The 19,550-nt window shown below is 39.1% G+C and overlaps 1 protein-coding gene across 1 annotated transcript in view; it reads right to left on the bottom strand.

Moving 5' to 3' along the window:
- Positions 1–19,550, bottom strand: part of FBLN2 (fibulin 2) — a 79,839-nt gene that overhangs the window by 15,653 nt on the left and 44,636 nt on the right. The window contains exons 3-7 of the mRNA XM_009481609.2: positions 15,691–15,820; positions 11,390–11,576; positions 9,789–9,995; positions 7,182–7,298; positions 6,630–6,731 (exon numbers count right to left, since the gene is read on the bottom strand). Of these exons, the coding sequence (XP_009479884.1) occupies positions 6,630–6,731; positions 7,182–7,298; positions 9,789–9,995; positions 11,390–11,576; positions 15,691–15,820 (743 nt within the window). The remainder of the gene's footprint in view (positions 1–6,629; positions 6,732–7,181; positions 7,299–9,788; positions 9,996–11,389; positions 11,577–15,690; positions 15,821–19,550) is intronic.

Raw genomic sequence — 19,550 nt, forward strand, 5'->3', positions numbered from 1 at the left:
GACAACTGAATGAGAAAGTGATTAATACTTATTGCTCATTACCAGGTTTTCATAGCTCAGGCTATATACCTCAGTCCTGCTGCTTCATGCCAGATAGACAGGAGCTGCTGGTGAGGAACTGCTGCAAGAGATACCTACTGAAACTGTCGGCCTCACTAAAGGTGGAGTCATGTAACATACTTGTTTCCTACGGAATACAGCATTAGAAGTGGATACAAAAGAAACTATGGAGAGGGAAATCCTGAAGGCTCAATTAAGTTTGTAAATTTGCATTTAAATCTTTAAAGAGATCTGATTTCACCAGGTGGAGTAGTAGAAAAGTTCATTTAAAGAAAAAAAATTACTTAAATACAAGATTGCAGAATATAGGACAATTTGGAAAGGAATATGCCACACCTTTAAAATGATATGTATTGAGAGGCTTGGATGAAATAATCTCAAATTCAGGTTTTGCTTATTTTAATAATGAAAGCCAGGAATAGTGTGATGAGCAAATACTTAGAATCAACAAAAAGGGGTAAAGACTGGGAAGAGAAACTTTCTTGCCATTCTCCACAAAATCTTACACGTTCACAGTTCTATATAAAGCTAAGAAGTATTTCTAGAACTAACAAAAGCCAAATGTGACCATAACCATTACCAATCATCCGGTTTCTCTGCGCATGATGCTGTTTTCGTACTACACAATAAAGCAAGTATTGTTTAAATCAGATTTTCATTTTGGATGTAGAACCTCATTCTCAGACAAGTACAACATCAGATATATTATTTCCCCTTGTGGAGCATGAAAAGCCATTTTAAAAGCTTTTTGTCTTAGAAAATGTGTCAGCTTGTTTTTTACCAAATAGACGAAGAGGAGCACCAAGAAATTTCAGTTCCTGCTGAGGTCAGCTAACTGGTGCTGTGCACTGAGTTTTGCAAGACCAGTATGTTAGCTTGGTGCCATTTCACTTCTCATTTATTTGTGTTATCTTTTTGTCTGCCATTGCTATTCTTCATATGCTGTGTACTTGCTTTCCAAAGCCAGCTGATTAATCCACAGCAAGGTCACTACCATCAGCTGGATAACTTTCTGCCTGTCCCACATGATGTTTGAGTACTTCCACTGAGTGCCTACCCCAAAGTTTTTATGGGGTTATGTCCTCTTAATGCTTGTACAGTTTCCCAGTCTCTACACATTAGAATGAAGAGTAAGCAGCAATATTCTTATAAGTGGTCTTGGGGAAAAAAACCCACACCCAAAACAAAACAAAAAACCCCCCCTCACATGCTGGGAGAAGTATATGAGCTACTGCGGTAGACCTCTCCAACCTAACTAGACTTAGCTCTTAAATAAATTTGAAATATATATTTTTTTTAATTTTAGAGAAAAAATGGCTATGGATAGCCACTTAACAGCATCCAAACCAGTGCAAGACTTTCTACTGGCTATACAACAGATCTGAGATTATCTTTTCTTGCAAACCACAAAAAGCCTTCTCATATAACCAAACTGGCAGCACTACACTGCATCATATGAACATAAGTCAGTTCAGCACAATGTCAAAAGAGCCACTAGGAAGAAAGCATGTTTGTCTGAAATACTACCCAAATAAGGTAGGAAGTATTCCACCTGATTAACAGGTGTAAACAGGTAAAAAGGTTAAGATTTCACAGAGAAAAAAAGATCTAATATAATTTCATCTTTTGTCTATTTTTTTTTAATCAATTTTCAAATTTCTGACTACTTAAGAAAATAAGTAGAACTGGCCAGAACATATTTGAGGAAATTAAAATTATGGAAACTGGTAGATTACATGCAGAATTTTTGCTTTCAATGAAAGTTTTATGCACAAGTGATACACTGATGGTCTCTGAAGCCTAATGATTGTGACCTGGGCTGAGATGCAAGGCTTAAATTATGAGCCAAGCAGTATGCAAAGCCCTGGTCTGTCCCATCCAATGTTAGGACAATCTGCTTTTTTCTTCCCTCTTGATTATCCGTAAAATCAAGAGTGCCCATAACCTGTCTCTCTTCAGTACTGGAAACCAACTCAACAAGTCAGTAAGATGCTTGACAGAGCAGTAGGAAAAATACGAGTTATTTTTTTAGTTTGAAACAGTTAATTCCCAACATTGGGCCAGCTGTAGTCTCCATCCAACACAATTAAGACTGTGAGGTAGGGCAAGATTATATTTATAAAAAAAACCAGGAATAAGAGGAAAAATAATTCAGTAATATATTGAAAACAAGTCACACAGTTAATTTTTGAGAAATCTACTAGGTATATGTGTGTGGCAACAATGGTCCTCACTTTATGTCAGTAAAAACCAGAATGAAATGTAATCGTGTAATATCTCCTTTTTTCCCTGGAATTGTTGTTGAAAACAGCAAGATATACACAATCCCTGAGCATATCTGTTGCACCTAAGAAGTTGACATTTTTGCAAAGGAATATCAACATTTACCTAGTGCTATTATTTTCAATACATACTTCGACATTAAAAACTAATTTTTGTGCATGTTTTATAAAAATGTCCTGCATCTGTAGTTTCTCATAAGTTTTTTTCTCTTCAAATTACTTCAGCTCAATTTGTTTTATGGAATACATCTGTTTAATTTACACCCATTGTTATTTTGCAACCACCCATCCTGTGCTCACACACAGTCCCTATGGTTCAGCAATAAAATGACCACTTACTGCTCACTCTGACAGAAGGGAAAATTTAGATTGGAGTAGCAAAGTAGTCTTCCATCACTGTGCATGTGGGTGGCGGTAATGACTTTGCCTGAAAGTTACCAGGAAAAGCAATCCACATTAAAAACATCCAACCTGGCTCTTATCTCTGGAGAACATGGAGCTTTCAAGCCTAAAGACATTTTAATATCTGTTCCCAAGGCTACACAAAGCTGGTGTGTGCAGGCTATTTAAACAGCTGGTGACTCTTCATTGTGCATGGTTGGCATTCAGGAATTCTGGATATCTGTTCTTGAATGCACCTGGAATTATAATCTTCCACAGTTTGACTAAAGGAAATTCAACAGAGTAAAGGTTATCAGCTGTTTTGTTGCTGTGCAAAGATTGTTCCTCCCGTCCTTAAAATATGCAAAGAGTAACATCATCAAAACAACAATAATTTGCAAACAAATTACAAAGCTTTCCTCATGATGTTTGAGACAGCTCAACATGGAGCACAAAAGCAGTTAAGCTGGAAAAGGATACCTTAGGCGAATATGGCTGCAATAAGACAGTTGAACAAAACAGAAACCACAGTATAGTTGTGGCTTTCCCTTTTGACTAGAAAAGTAGGAGAAAAATTTAAATACGGCAAATGTCCTCCAGGTACCACACACAGAGCAGAGCTGTATATGAGTAGGGAGAACACACAGTATACCTATCCAAAAAGAAGGAGAAACTTCAAAGTTTTCTAGATTATTTACAAGGATACCTGTAAAAACCTGACTTGCATTAGAGAAATACAGAGGTTTGTTATTTAGTGAGAGAGAAGAGGATCTTTTAGCTTTACAAATGAGAGTTGTATTTTTCATTTTATTAGCAATGCCTGAGGTTTATCTTACATCAGTCACAATAAAATTCTGTTATAATGTCATGGGGTAGAGGACAAGAGAGGAAGAAATTGAATAAAAGGAAGCACTTGGCACCTTTTATAGCACCTTCTGCCAAAGTTGCTGACAGACATGCATTAATTTAGTTTCAAAACACTCCTGGGAGATGTAGAAAAGGACAGATATATCCCTACTGCATAGTCCAGGAAAAACATCAGGGGATTAAACGGCAAGATTTTCAGAAGCAGAAAGCAAGGTGAAGCACTTCCTTCAGCTGCTCACTTACCAGACCTTATATTCAGAAGTGTGGTACATGTAGCAGGCTCTGTGAAAGCCATGAAACACACCATGCAACTGTGGCCAACTACAAACACCATCTTCCATCTCACAGTCTGATATTTTCTCTGTAAAGGCATCCTTCCTTCCAGTGGTGTTCTCTCAGCCATTTAATTTAAACTAAATAATTTCATTAGTTTTCCATGCTTGCAAGTATCTCTGATTTCAAAACAAATAATAATTTAAAAAAAAAATCCAATTTTGACAATTCAAGGAAAACCCAGAAGATATTAAATCACATTTCTGCTCTAAACTACGACACTGTTTAAACTTTCCTGCTCATGCCCTCATGCCATATAATGCTTATTAATAAGATGAGATTGTAGAGCTTTAAAAGAGAGGAACAAAACAAAAGCTCTGATGGTCAGAAAAACGTTATAAATGTAGGAAGGAGGACAGGGGTGGAAGAAGGTGAATGTATTCGCACATGACATTACAGTCACAGGCACTGCTGCTTTCATCAGTGACTAGAGGTCTCCAGGTGCTCCATTTTTCCAGGCATTACCACACAACACTGCTGCAGCTCAGGTGCCACCTAAACCAGCCTCTAGAAAAGTACCCGAAATAGAAACTATTTCATAAACTCAGGCCTTGGCTTTTTGAAGCAAATTAAATCCTCATATATACACTTGTAAAAATAGATTGGTTTCTTATATGAACTAAAATAGCAAGGATGATACAGCAGAACTATGATGCATCTTTGACTTTTACACAGAGAAATTTGTGCCAGAATCAACAAAGGACTAATCTGAGTTTTAAAATTCCATCACTTTGGAATGGATCTTTTCCACTGCCCAGACTTACACAGATTTCTTGAGCTGTATTTATGAAGTTTTGTTGTTTCATGATGTCTGGGGATTTGGCAGTATTGACACTGTCCAGAGAGATCAACTGCTATGTTTTCTTAGTCCAGTTTAATAGTCATCAGTACTGCTGTGGTCACCATACCTATGAACTTTTATGACTTCTGAGCAAAGTTACATGTATCCTGAGAATATATTGCTAGGGAAAAAGCCAAATAGCATACAACTCATGATGTTAAGTGGCTGAGCAAATGCTGCACATGTGTTTTTACTAACTCATATTGAAATGTCATATGCAAAGATGGCCAGAGAGCCTTTTAGCACAAATGGTTTAAATGCATTGCAGAGCATGAAGAATTATGATGCTGTGGTGAACGGCTTATACCTATCATCTTACCAACACATTTTCTATGCCTGTTGAGTATAAAGCCCTCTGCACAGATCAGTCTGTGTTTGACACAGTAGAATGATCCCAATGTGTTCACACATAATTGTCCTATGGAACAAGCATGAGCACCTATGAGGCACTCATCCAAATCTGTATCAACATGTTACAACCAAAAGGGAAAAACAGAATTCTACTAGAACAATTTCTGAAATGAAACAACACTTCTTTCACGCTGGAGATCTCTAAATGAAGTGCGTTGGAGCTACCACATCAGCACCATGCTATAATATATACAGTGTTACACTGAAAATAGGGCTGGAATAAACCCTTGGAGATCATCTAGTCCTTGCTCATACCCCTACACTTTTGGCATTCCAGAAAGAGCCATTCTTAAAAACAGGTAGTCAGACAGATGCAACACACATGCTTTGCAGGAAACCTGTTCCAGTGCACCACCACCCTTACCATCAAATACTTACTTTAATATAGATTATAAATGTCCCTTGCTACAGTTTAAACTCACTACTTCCACTGACATTTCTGAACGTTTTTACCTCCTGTAGGAAAATGATTGCCTTGAAATCCCCATTTTGATTCTGACATTAATTAATGAAACCAACTTCCACCACACTTGATTAAGCAATGCACAGTGAATATTCTATCCGATGATATTAAATTCCCATTTTCTTCACGGACTATCTGGAATTTCATGAAAATTATTTGTTATTCAGTAAGATCTGAGATTAAGAGGGATGTGGATCACTTGTGAGCAATTCTGAGCATCAGAAGCTTCTACTTGCATTTGCTATAAGCATTTCCCATACTTACAGATTTATAATTAAGGTACGTCATAGGGCATTGCTTCCAACCCCCAAATCTTTCCTGGGCAAACATATCCTTTGTCACTACCCAAACATGTCCATTTAAAATTTCTATAATGTGAACAATCACAATGCAGCTTTGGAATTCACCGTTCACCGTTGCGCAAGGCCTGAGCTTCAGTGTCAAGTGAAACACATGGAGCTGTACCAGTTCACAATGGCACATTCTTCCTAGCAGTGAAGCCTCATTGAATTCAGGTTTTCAAGGCAAGCAGAAATAAAAACAAACAAAATGGGTGACAGGGCAGAGCTGTAGCTCTGAGAGGATTCCTCAGGACAGTAAATATGCCCATGTCCTGCTAGCTGCTCCCATTCTCAGGAAGAAAAGCCTTATGTCCATAGCTGAGTAGACACACCCTGGCAAGGAACAGCAGTGGAAAGAAAAACCAAGAGGGCTGAAAAAAAGCCTGGAATGTCAGAGGAAAAGAGCACAAATCCAGGCTTGCCTGCACCTGAAGTCCGCAGGTAACAGGCACACTGGATAGACATGCTTCAGGAGTTATCTGTGAAGCAGATCTGGTATTCCTTCTGGCAAATTGTCTCTGTACTGCCAGTTGCAACTCACAACACTGAAAATAAGGAACCCTTAGAGAAACACCTAGGGGTATTAAGATCAATGAGATCTATATAAAAGTGTTTCAACAATGTCTCTGTGGTGAACCCAAACCACTTACCTTCACAAGAAATCCCATCTGCCATGATAGTATATCCAGACAAACAAGAGCATACAACATTTCCTTCCACAATATTGCAGATGTGCTTGCAGGGGCCATTATCTATACAAAGCAAAATTGCAATACATTAGCATTCACAACACAGATCAGCTGAAGTTACAAACCTCCAGGTCATCCAAATATAATCCCAGTTTAGGCAATGGGGAGTGCAGTTTGTAAACAATCTGTTCAGACAGCCCTAATCACTACTTACAACCCTCCTATTACACAGAAACACACCTGTGCCACTCCTACCTGTATTGTTCACATTATGCTGCACAGCTACACTGCTTACCTTAAACTAAATAGCAGGTGTGTAATAACCCTGAAATCAGAGTATAGCCTCAGATTAATTCCTCAGGTTCCCCCTGACAATTCCTCAGCCTTATGCCAGAGGTAACAAATTAAGGATGTGCGCTGAAACCACATTGGTGAAGGGGTGTGTGGAATTTTATTCAGGCTCTCTAAACATTCTTCACTCGTCTGCATCTGTAGTTTACATCTCCAACATACCTTTACACTTATCCTGCTCTTCTTGTAAGGACATGATGAGAAGAGGCTGAGAAGAAGAGGCTGCTGGAGGGATGGTGGCTTCTGCTTCCAGCCTTGTCACCTGTCCTCTGTCAGGATCTGTAAGGCAAGGGAGGCAGAGATGGATCAGGGACAGCATTATCTCCACCAGGCACCCCATGGCAAGGGTCCCAGTTCCATTCCTGCCACTCCCTCATGGTTTGTGGGAGGAGACATTTTGGTGACCTGGACAACTCTCTATGCACAAAAGGTGGATAGTCAGTTTTGGAAGCTGCCATCTGTTTGATATGAAAAACTGTCCAACAGCACACACACACACAGAGTGCTGCATGCTAATGGAGATGCTCACAAACATCATGGATACAGATCAGGGAGTTTGGCTGAAAATAACTTCTGTAGAGTAAAATATTGCAACTTCTAATGAATCAAACAGAAAGTGTTAATTTTATTTTTAAAAATGCTGCTGTACTGTAAAGACAGTGGCTGTCTTTCATTTGGTGTATGACGAAAAAGAAGCAGGAACCAAACCAAGTCTTTAAACTTATTCTGTACATCCTATTTCAACACAGATGAAAAGCAGACACTCACCTTTACATGCACAGGATACTCTGGAATGACTTTTACACAGCCAAGTGGAAAACGTGACAGCTGCTGTCATTAAGATTTTCAACCAACAGTAATGTTAAAGGTATCATAGTCAAAAAAAAGCTCCGTTACATCAATAAGAGTAATCCAGTTTATCAATATCATCAAAACAGAAGCCTAAATCCATAAGGCCAAATTCTTCCTTAAGAGGGATGTGTCCTATTCGTATTGATTTGAGTTCAAGTGTCACCTGGAGCAAAGTGTGAGCCACCAAACAATGACAACATTAAATGACAAAGTGTGACTGCAGTACAGGTTTGAGGTACAGGAAGAGCAATTTCATTTTAAAATAAATAAATAAATAAATAAAATCACAGACATAAATGGACACAGAGGCAAATACAAGACACCTGCTTGTGGAATATCCTGAATGATTTCCCCAGAAAGAGAGCAGAGAAGTGAGAAGCAGCTTTTGAAGTTTCATCAATGTACGCTTTCTCCTTGCCTCACAGAGCCACTGCAAGAACATCACTTCTTCCAAGCCTCATGAAAAAGTGTGACACATTTTAAAAAAAAAAAGTTAAATACAAAAACATTCACAGTCCAGCAAAGAGCAGGAAATGTACTGCGACACATACAAATACAAAAGCGTTATATCTAATCACAGGAATAAAAATTACCAACAGTATGAGATTTAAAGCTGTCTGCTGTGGATCTCCATGCACAGACTGCATGACAGAGATGTGCACATACACAGAGGACAGGTGAGAAATAAAAGGCCACCATACCACGTTGCCAGGTAGAGCACATACAGTTTAGCCAAGCGTAGTGAGGTGCCCTGGCCTGCCATCTCCCTTGCCCAACCTTTATTTAGGCCCAGAACTCCACAATGACAGCAGCAGCCCTTCCTCATCTACTCTTCCTATGTGTCTCAGATGTCTCACTTGCAATCCCCTACCCTCATCGCAATCCTCTACCTCAGCTGAGCTCTGTAAATCCCTCTACACCTCTTGGCACAGCCATAAGCACTGCAGTCTTGCAGATCTGCCAAGAATACTGACTACCCAGATACCAGATATATTAACCCAAATCTGCACTTCAACAGAGTTAGTAATGGGAGAAGCAAAGCAAAACAAAAACACACATATGGTCCAGGTGAGCAATCAAGCCAAATTTTGCAGTGCTAAAATAAGAACCATTTTCTTTACCTCTTTTGGTTTAGGCTCTTTCCCCAGAATTTTAATACAAAGAACACAGCAGACAGCTGCTGCAGAAACACTGTCAAACACATTATTGATGTAAGCGCTGTAACATCATGTTGAGAAGAATGACATAATGAATGCTCATTGTTTGGCTTGGGCAGAAAGTATTTGAAGTCTAAGGAATTTTGTCATTGGATAGCAACACTTGTTTTGCCTGTTAAATAACTGAAAGCACTTGTAACTAATATAAGGTTTCAACTTTTCAGGTTATCTGATTTGAAATCTTGCCATTGGAGAACTCCAGACATCAAAACAATTACAACACAATAGACTTTCTTTTCAAGACTTCCACGACACTAGATACATTTAGATTTTGTATCACTGAAAGATGTTAATGATTTTAGATAAAAATCAAAGTTCAGGAAGCAATGCTGTCTGTCTGACTGAGTAAAGTTTATCTAAAGGAAAGCTAACCGTGAAATACAAAATTACTCTAGGAAGAAAAGGTATTTCATTAATAATCTTTACAAATCCCCTTCTGAAAAGTGAAAACAGTCTTGATTTGAACATATTAAATACCACCCTGATCTCACACCACCAATACCCAAAAATGAGGCATAATTAAGTTTCCTAAATGGTTGGTTTTCTTTATTATTAACCTGTCCAATTTCCACGGAAAATGTCCATGCATCAGTACCCATAAAAAACCTCACAGAAACTACAGACTAAAAAAGGTTTGGTAGATCAATGCAGGTGGCACAAAGACACCATCATTCATGATGTTTCCTGCCCATTTTCTCACCTGGAGAGCAGCTGGTTCCATCATCTTGCAAAGTGAATTCTGGAAAACATGAACACTTGTAGGACCCCACAGTGTTTATACACAAATGCTGACAGAGTTCCCCACCATAGATAAGACATTCATCCAGGTCATCTCCAGGCAGGTTATTTGACAGTTCAGCTTCATTACTGATGGACAAAGCTTCATTGTGATCTTCCATCTCTGAAACTACAACAGAACAAAACTTGTGGGTTCTCTAACAGATGTTTTGACATTAGGACTGTACCGTATGGAGCTTTTGCTCACACAAACTCTAGATGCAGTCAAATCTACCCAAAACAGTAACTCTAAGGACAAGAGCAAATGAACCCATCCTGAAGATAAGACCGTTGTGCTGAAGGTCCACTACCTCCTTCTGTAAGGCTGGAGGGAGACATTTTACAGGAGCTGCTGACAAAAAAGGTGACCCTGGGAGGTCACAAGCTCACCTTTCACACTGACTACTAAAGCCATTGCTATTGTTATTTGAACTAAGGTACCACATTGAAGCCCCATCTGAAATTAGCCCCACTGAAGGACCACAGTGAATTTCTAATTTCAGGAGAAAAAGTTATCCAGTTGGTTTAGAAACTCTTTTCAACACCACTATTAATTTATTAGCTACTTCTGTGGCTAGCATTACAAACATTCTGGGATCTGCTTAATAGTGGCTAGCCTACCTACTGCTTTTAAACACTGGCAAAAGCACTATCCTTTCCATTTCCTGACCAAGTTTGATAAGACTTTCTGCGATACTAAAATTAATTGTTCAATGAGTTTCTCAGATTTTCTTAAACACATATATGCAAACTTCCTTGCTCAGTGAGGTCTTAGCTAGGTCGACATAAACCCTTATGTTTGTTGGCAAGAGAAAATACACATTTAGTTCATGAGAAGAGAATGGACAAAAATTGAAACCTAGCATATGCAGGAGGTTAACATGCAACTCGTGCATGACAGGTGGCTACATGCTGGAAGGAGTGTGACCTTGGGCTGAGGGAGGAAGCATAGCTGTCCAAGCTCCAGATTTGTCATGCCCCTTCGTCATGCCTCTTTGGCTGCGGGGATTTGACTTAGCTCTTCAGCATCACTATGTTCATATGTTGAAAAAGTAAAAACAAACTTCCAGTGCTCTGGGGCTTCTCCAGAGTGTGCCGTGAGAAAGCTGCTGTGATGTTCAGCACTACAATAGGAAATCTATTCCCAGGACGTTTCATTAGTATCCTAATCCATGAGACTACTTTGTCTGGAAAACTCATAATTTGCTTTATGCAGAATCTTTCATGATTGCTTCTACTAAAAGACAAGACCAGATTTGCCTTTGCTTCTTACCAAGTGGCAGGTCTCTGTACTGTGTTACTCAGGGGGTGGGTACCAAACTACTAAAGAAGGTATGTTTTGAGAATCAGAAACACATATTTTTTCTTTTTCAAAACTGTTTTAAGAACAAGGGACTCTATATTTGATCTGAGAGGGAAGGCAACTGTGCTCCTGTAGCATTAATCCTTCCAGCACCTCCCCATGTGACTGTGTGAGACAGAGACCTTATCTGGAATGTCTTCAAATCATAAATGGACACTTACCCTTCTCAGGTGTCACTGTTGGCAAAGGTTCAGGATGCCTTTTTATTTCCGGATGGACAAAGTGATTTCCCCCTTCACAGCAGGACAGCATCACATGACTGCAGGGGTAGCCCAGATTTATGTTGGACTCACAGGATTTCCCCTCACTCCTTAACCGCAGGCCCAGATTACAGCAATCGCAGCATTGCTGCAAAAGAAGGAGACTATCAGTAACAAGGATTTAATACAGACCACTTCAGGGATGAGTCCGCACACACACCTGGAATTGATCTGCACTTTCTTTAACAGTGGAGCATCTGGAAAAGCACTAAGGGTTTAGACAGTTGCAAACATTAAAGCTTTACTTGTGCTTGGTTTTGCCATCCCTGCACAAATGGGTCAACTGCAACCAGGCTAAACTCAAACTCTTGCTGTGACAATGATTTCAGCAATTTTGCATGCAAGGAAGTAGTGGTGCTGCAGGGCACCTCTTTCCAGCTCTTGCACACAGCCATTGCTTTGTATGTAGTATATTATAAACAAAATAATACAGATCTGTACCTCTTTGCATTATATCTCAAAAAATGGTTAGTTGTTGAGGCAATGTGAAAGCAATTGTAAATACCTTGCATGGACATGAGGATCAGCAGCAGCATCTGATCTCCGTCAGTATGTCAGTAAAGACTCTTTCCTTTATGAACCACTGCCTTGCAAACCCACCGTGACCTTTAATTACCTGACTGTCCTGGACAGCATCCTGCTGAGAGAGTGTCTAGAGAAAGGCCAGGATATATTTTATGAGCTATTTGCCTTCCTTTTCTTTCCCAAGTGCATCTAAGCATCAGCTTCATTGACAGGTTGATGCAATGGGGCATCCCTGAAATGTAGCCTCTCTTGCAGTCTCCTCTGCTGCAGGCAGCAGACAAAAACTGTGTTGTGCTTTACTCAGTCACATACAAATCTATTGCACAGTCAGACCACAAAACTACATCAGGTAAATTATATCAAATGCAAAAAGTCCATACTGCATACGCATAGTGGATACCTAATCAAGCAAGGAAGCTGAGGAGTTTTAAGCCTCTGCTACAGAGACATACAGGGGTCATACATGAATTGAAGATGCCTGTCTGGATTTAAATGTAAGTGTCCTGACATCCCTTTTGAGAGAGAGAGAGAGAGAGATTTAGATACTTTCACTGACAGAATAGTTATAAAATGCAGAGTCTCTTTCCCTCTGCAACTCTTTGACAGTAAAGCCATCCAGCCCAGCAGCACTCACTTATAGTTTGCAGCTACACTGAAACAGCCTCTCTGAACCAAAAGAAGTTATTTCAGTCTATTCAAATATTCGGTCTATAAAAAGGCGTCAGATACATAAAATGAAGGTCATAATTCAAACTGGCACCAGTTAGCTATGTCAACAGAAAGTCCAAGGATGGAACAGAAGAAAATTGAACTAAGCTCCCACTTCCCAGGAGAGAGATCTCTGACCTGAGGAGAGCAAATAAGAGAAGCAGTGTTGTAAGGGTTGGATGCAGTACGGAAACGGAAAGGAATCACGTTTCATGATTAGCAATCTGAGATTTGCATTCACATTAAACCAGAGTCTCTCTCCACTAGGGAGACAGGGAAATTTGTCCACTAACAGCTCAATCTGCAGCAACTCTTCTGCTGAGCCACCTTCTTCAAGATTCAAATACTGTAGCTTTAGGGTTTCTTGGGCATTTCACATGCAATATATACCCCTTGCTTGTTCAGCCCAATACCTATGACTACAGCTCCTATTTTATGTCCCCGCTTTCTAATTGGTGAAGTACACAAACATCATAAATAGTAGATGTTATTCACATTTGCAAATACGCACAGCCATAAAGAGTTGCCTTTAGGTGCCCAAATATATGTTTCAGAAAAGTTTACAGTACAGGTCCTGAAGATGCTGAATTATTTTTGATACTAAAGGGGCTAAATCATCTTTTCAAAAGAAGTATTAAAAAAAAATAATAATCTAACTATAATTGATTGTGGCCATGCTAGAAAAGAGAAAAATCCTGTTTTCATCCTCCTCAAATCCAGAATCCCCAAGTTCAAAATTTTATTCTACTTTCTGTAAATACTTTTAGGTTTGGTACAATTTTTTCAGCTTCAACATGCAAAATAAAAGAAGTTAAGGATAATACATGTTTTTACTGAAGTTCTGTAAAATATTGAAATGTTTGCCTTGAATAATAATACAGCTTTTCTCAGTCATGGTTTTGATTCGCGGTTTATCCCATGTGCAGGCATCACAGAGAGTATTAAATCAGTCACACACTTTTGGGTTCACATATTTTCCAGATGAATACAATTGTCTCATTTTCCAGTGGAAAAACTGTTCGTCAAAAAGTTCTTCCTAAAATGTAAAAACTTGAACGTTTTGATCTTCTATTAGCTACCTTTTGAGCTTCACCAGAATTCTACAACTGATTTAATAATAAATATGACTATTTTTACATTAACATTGAGAAACATGCCTCGAGAACCACTGTTTGATTCACAGCTTTCTACGTTCCTCTCAAAAATATCTGTCCTGGAATCCAGCATAATTGCATTTACCATGGTGGCATCTCCATCCACTAGCAAAAAGTCCCTAAGCGTGTGTTTTTTGTCTTAGAGTAAATAACAGGTAAAACAGCCTAAGATCAAGTTGTATTGAACACAAGCTGAATACCTGGATCTAAAGAACTGGCACTGCTGCATTCATCTCAAAGCAAAAGTAAGGACCCCACATCTAAAATGCCTGAAGAAAGACCTACACACATTTGTTACCTGGAAGTAAAACCCCTAGCATTTGGCAGGACAGCGTAAACATCTTGCAAAGTCTTTGGGACAATGAACTTATCTTTCCACATTCCAGAGAAGCTTCTTTGATTTATGACACCCAGATACAGCAGTCACTAACAGCGGAGTGGATCAGGGGAAACACTGCTATTCACTGTCAGCATTTTCTGCAAGGTCACCTCTGAAAAAATGGTTACCTATAATAAAATTAGAAAGCCTTTCTTAAAGTGTCAATAGTCTCAAAATTTATTAATTTTTTTTTTCAAGCAGTAGCTGCAATGACTTAGGAGCTAAAGAGGAGGGCAAAGCTGCTCCTTCAATAATTTTACCATTTCAGATGGTTTGTCTTGAAGGAAAGCATTACATTGGAACTGGCACAAGGAGCTATTCCACAAGAGTATTGTGTAACTTGTTTCAATTCAGACAGGAATGATGAAGTTTTCCCTCTCCACTTCCTCCTGAGGAATGGTGTGTGTGATAAGACTTACTCTAGAGCTTGTGCTCTGTCTGGCATGCAAAAGACCCACAGTGGAAACCTAAGAATAATAATTCTGTCACACTTCAGAAATATTAATGTCTGCTCTCAAACACACAAATTCTCTTTTTATTCTAATGGTAGACTCCAGGCCCAAGTAAATAATAGTTCTGAAAATGACAAGTTGGCATAGCTAATTAAACTTTAAACTCCGCAGTAGATGTCCCTGTATTTTGTTTTTCCAGTAAGATTCCGCAAGAATCACCGATGTATAACAACAGACAGAACTAATCAGTTTCCTGCTGAGACAACGGAAGGTGAACTTAAGCTTAGATATAGCTATGTAAATTGTTATCAAGAGTGAAATGAATTCTGAAATGCACCCTTCTGGTAAAAACAAGGCAAGCGAGCAAGCGAGATGCTGAATCTTCAGACTGGTTTAAATTGGTTTGGCTCCACTGATTCTCATAAAGAAAATCTCATTTATACAAGCTAAGGCTGTGGCTCGTGATTTGTGATTTGAACCATTCATAAACCGTCTGCCTTTATTTATGAACAAAAGCTGCCATCATCATCTAAGATGCTTGTTCCTCTAGTCCATTGTTTTGTTCAACTGACAAAGGAGACTGCAATTCAACATTGTAGCTGAGCAAACTGTTCAGTAATGGGTTTCGCACTGTATCTTCAATTAAGTTTTGCCTTATCATTTTCTAAATTCTTCTACACCACAGATATAAAAACTAAAACAGTCTTTTCAGCTACTTCCAAAGTGAGGAAGCAAAAGTAATACAGCAAATTAAAAATGGAGATGGAAATAGTTCAAAACAACATTACTGTGAAGTTTTAAAAGGGTCTGCATCACCAGGCAACTGAAACCTAAATGCCAACAGCATAATTTCCCTGCCACATTCCTGCAATTTTATAATTTACTGTGCTCCATAATAACGTATGAATAAATTACTGCTAAATGCAGGAAATGAGGACACCTCATATTCAGAACAAAGCCTATAGAAGCATCAGAGCAACTTACCTTATATGATGATCCTCCACAGGCATCAGTTTCCTCTGGTCCGCACACATCTCCTTCCTTTGCAGCAATCATGCCAGCCAGGCAGCTGTTCTCCTTCACAGTAGAGATGCAACACTGCTTCTGAGCAATTCTGCAAAGGATCACAGAGGTCAAGCATTCACTGACATTGAGAAGACATCAGGATTGGATGTAAAAAACCCGAGACCTACTGGATTCACATTCCACGGATTTGGTCTCTCTTTAACATGTGTGTCAGTACTAGTATAATGCAGACTAGTATAATCCTGACCTTTGCAGGATATATTTTTTTCTCATTTCTCATAAAAAGATGTACTGATAAATGCTCAAGTCTTGTGTTTAGGTCACTGTCTCTCAAAGTCTGGCCATCAATATCCCTTACAGCTCATCTATATTTGTGCAACAGTCCCTCTTCCCCACATTTTGCTTCTCAGAAGTCTTCAGAAGGTTTCAGAAAGAGAAAACAGACAGCAACCTTCTTCCCTGGAAAGTGGGGAAAGGGGAACGTACCTGTACACACTTACTTCTTCACCAACCAGAGGACTGAAGCTCTGGACAGAACTTAAGGAAAGTGTCAACATCACAAAACCCCTATAAACACTCCTTTATAGCCCTGCAGATTGTAACCCAGATTTTAAGCTTTCTTCTAACTTTGGCTATCAAAGAGAAGGTTATGGGTGACTTGATCACTGTATATGAAGTACTTCAGGAACATACATTTCCTATATATGGCTCTTCAAATCAAACATTTCAACAAGAGTCACTGAAGGTTGAAATGAAACAGATTAAAAATCTAAATGGTAAATTCCTAAATGAAATTTAATACTTGTTCATTGAAATAATAAAATACTCTTCCCTACTATTTTAAAGTCTATAGTGTCCCCCCCCTTCAAAGTGGTATCTGCTTCTTTCATTCATATGCAAAAGGGCAGAAAAAAATCACATAGTCCCTTTGGCTTTACTCCATGACCCTGTCTCTCAATCCATGCAGCATGGAGACTAGCAGCACCCCAGGATGGGGGTGTGTCTGGTCCTGGGATAGGGAAGGGCCCCATATGATGGGGAAGGGTGAGGACTGAGAGCTGCAGGCCACAAAAATTCTCCTGAGGAGGTTATCTTGAGTATGTGACCTGTAGATTGGGCATATGTGACACAGATGAACATGTTAAAACTCAGATGAAATAATGTATTATGCTATGAGTAAGGGTAAATTTCTGTTCTGGATAGATTTGGTGGCATGAAGGAATTAAGCAAAGCTTTTTTTTTTTCCAAGAATAATCTTGACTTCTAACTATCTTTTGCTGATGTATCGTCACAGGGCACACTGCCTTGTGGGGTACCCTGGTAACGATGAATGGGAGGTTGATGCATTTTAACAGCCAGTGCCTCATAGCAAAGCAATTCTCCTGCAACAGAAATATTAGCAAGCAAACAACTTTTGTCAGTCAGATGCCATTATTACTGCAATAAAATACAGTTGTCCTAGGAAACAAAACCTTTTCTGAGAAGAACGTATTTCCAATTCACAGCTTTCATCCTAACGCTTCAATTTAAAAAAAAAAAAAAAAAAGGAAAAAAAAGAAAAAAAGGAAGGGATGTCTCTTATTCCAGTAGAAACCAGCCAGTGACAGCCACTTGGCCACTTTCCCCATACCAATGGCCTGTTGTCAGCTTTACGTTAATATTTTTATGCTGGATAGCATAAGAGAGGTGTAACCAGGAAGCAGTGGTTTACATTTGATTACAGGAAGGGGATTACCACCCCCATGTGCTTTGTTTTCAAGGAAGTTAGTTTTCTAATCCAGTGTTAATTGCCAACTGGAGAAATAACATTTTTTGAGCAATGAAAGGTTACTACCCAAATATTTTAAAGTACCAGTAATTTAGCTATTATTGTAGTATTGTCTGGAGCACTGGAGTATCACTGGCCATTTTTTATTTCAGTATTTCTTTAACTATCAGCACAGCTCAGTTTCAGCTACTCTATTACCAGAAAATGAACTGGGAACAAACAGTATTAACCACATTCTCTTGTTTCTTCTTCACAAACCTACTCTTTGCAAACCAGATAAATGAGCTGATGGTTCAAAGAAGATTCAGAACATTTCTGCTTTATAGAAAGAGTTAATGAGTTAAGATCAGTGAAATGACTGATGTGAGTCTCTAATTAGGACACAGAGTGTCAGCAAAAAGCAGGATTTATACTTGTACAGCTGATGTAAACGCCACCCAGATAAACATTGCTCTGTTATGATAAAGCACATATTGATTATAAGATAAAAACTACTATACTGGGTCAGATGAGATTTCATCTAGCCTAACATCCTATTTCTGATACAGCCAGTGGTACAAGCTCTGGGAGTATTTTTACATCTGGCTATCAATTGACTATCTAGGGATTTCCTGCAACTTGCTTTATTTTAAGTTCATTCCTCTAGTTACTACACATGATGTCTTTTAGGTAGTTCCAGCTCCCATCCTGCAGTTAGTGGTGTTGGTCACTACACAGAGATAGGCCAAGTTGGTACATGAATGTCCAGAGACATCAAGATACATCAACAAGTAGCTTTAACATTTAACTTTTTGCCACTTGAAAACCCCAAAATGGCACTTGGAAACAACAGACACCACAATCTGCAACCTCTGAATAAACAATCTACAGCCTCAGCAGACACAGGGGAGGCTTCACTCATTTGCCTCAGCTGAAAAAAATGAATCCTTCAGTGCAGTGATGGTCAGTGGTAAAACCCAAGTATTTATAGAAAACTATCCTGGCAGAACAGTAACTAATTTTTAGAATTAGTATCTATGTTCTACTTTTTAAAATCTTTAGATACTGAGTTGAGTAAGTGGCAGACTCTTTGGGGCTTGCATTAATTGCAGGCATTCTGGCATGCAAAACGGTGCACTTGAGGTTTGGATACATGCATGGTCACCAGCTCTGCACGCTGGCAGATCTCTCAGTGGGAGCAGTAAGTTTTTGTCTATGCTTTCAAGGTTCTGAGGCCACGGATTTGAATACTTTTTTACACGAAATGTTTTCTTTACACAGAATATTTACAGCTGGTTTTAAATCTTTAAAACAGAGACACACTGAAATTTTGAAAGTAAAATAACTGAACTCCTGATCTCTTATTCTTTCAAATCCCAATAGATTCACAGGACCGAAACATTTAGGACCTGGCTTTTTCATCTAAACCCAGCCTCAGATGTGCAGGTGCAACTCATTAATGTATTGGATTTGCACCTACTTAGGCCAAGGCTGGAATTTTTTATTCTTTACTTCATAGACAGTTGATATGTGTCATTTATGTCACGCCAGAGCCCAGTGGGGGGGATTTTAACCTCCCAGTAACTTCAGAAAGGTGCAATGATACTAACTTTGATAAAACCAATTATGCCAAACTTTTTTTTAATGCTGAAAATGTTGGGATCGCTCTTAGAGAAATCCATCTGGCTTATGTTGCACCATGTGAGTCTCAGATAACTTTGCTTTCATCCCTCCTTAAGGCCTGTTTCAGACTAGGGGGGAGGAGAGAGAGATGGAATGAATTGCAGCTAGTGTAATATGTTGTCCATGTTACTCTGCGCCCATTCTTCTTTTCTTGCTGTGCAGTTTGAATCTGGCACCCTCACTCAGACCAGATGCTACTGATACCAGCAGCGTTATCAAGGCGTGTGATCCTCCCTCCAGCTGAACACAGACATCGGAACCAGCAGCCATTCATATTGGACAATAAACACAACATTTAATGATACTGATAATCATTGCATTTAGCATTTGCCAAATGGAAGACAAACTCTGCCCTTCTATTTAACTGCAACTCCACAGATGCGCATAA

This window comes from Pelecanus crispus, chromosome 7, assembly GCF_030463565.1.
Source record: "Pelecanus crispus isolate bPelCri1 chromosome 7, bPelCri1.pri, whole genome shotgun sequence".
NCBI classification, from domain to species: domain Eukaryota; kingdom Metazoa; phylum Chordata; class Aves; order Pelecaniformes; family Pelecanidae; genus Pelecanus; species Pelecanus crispus.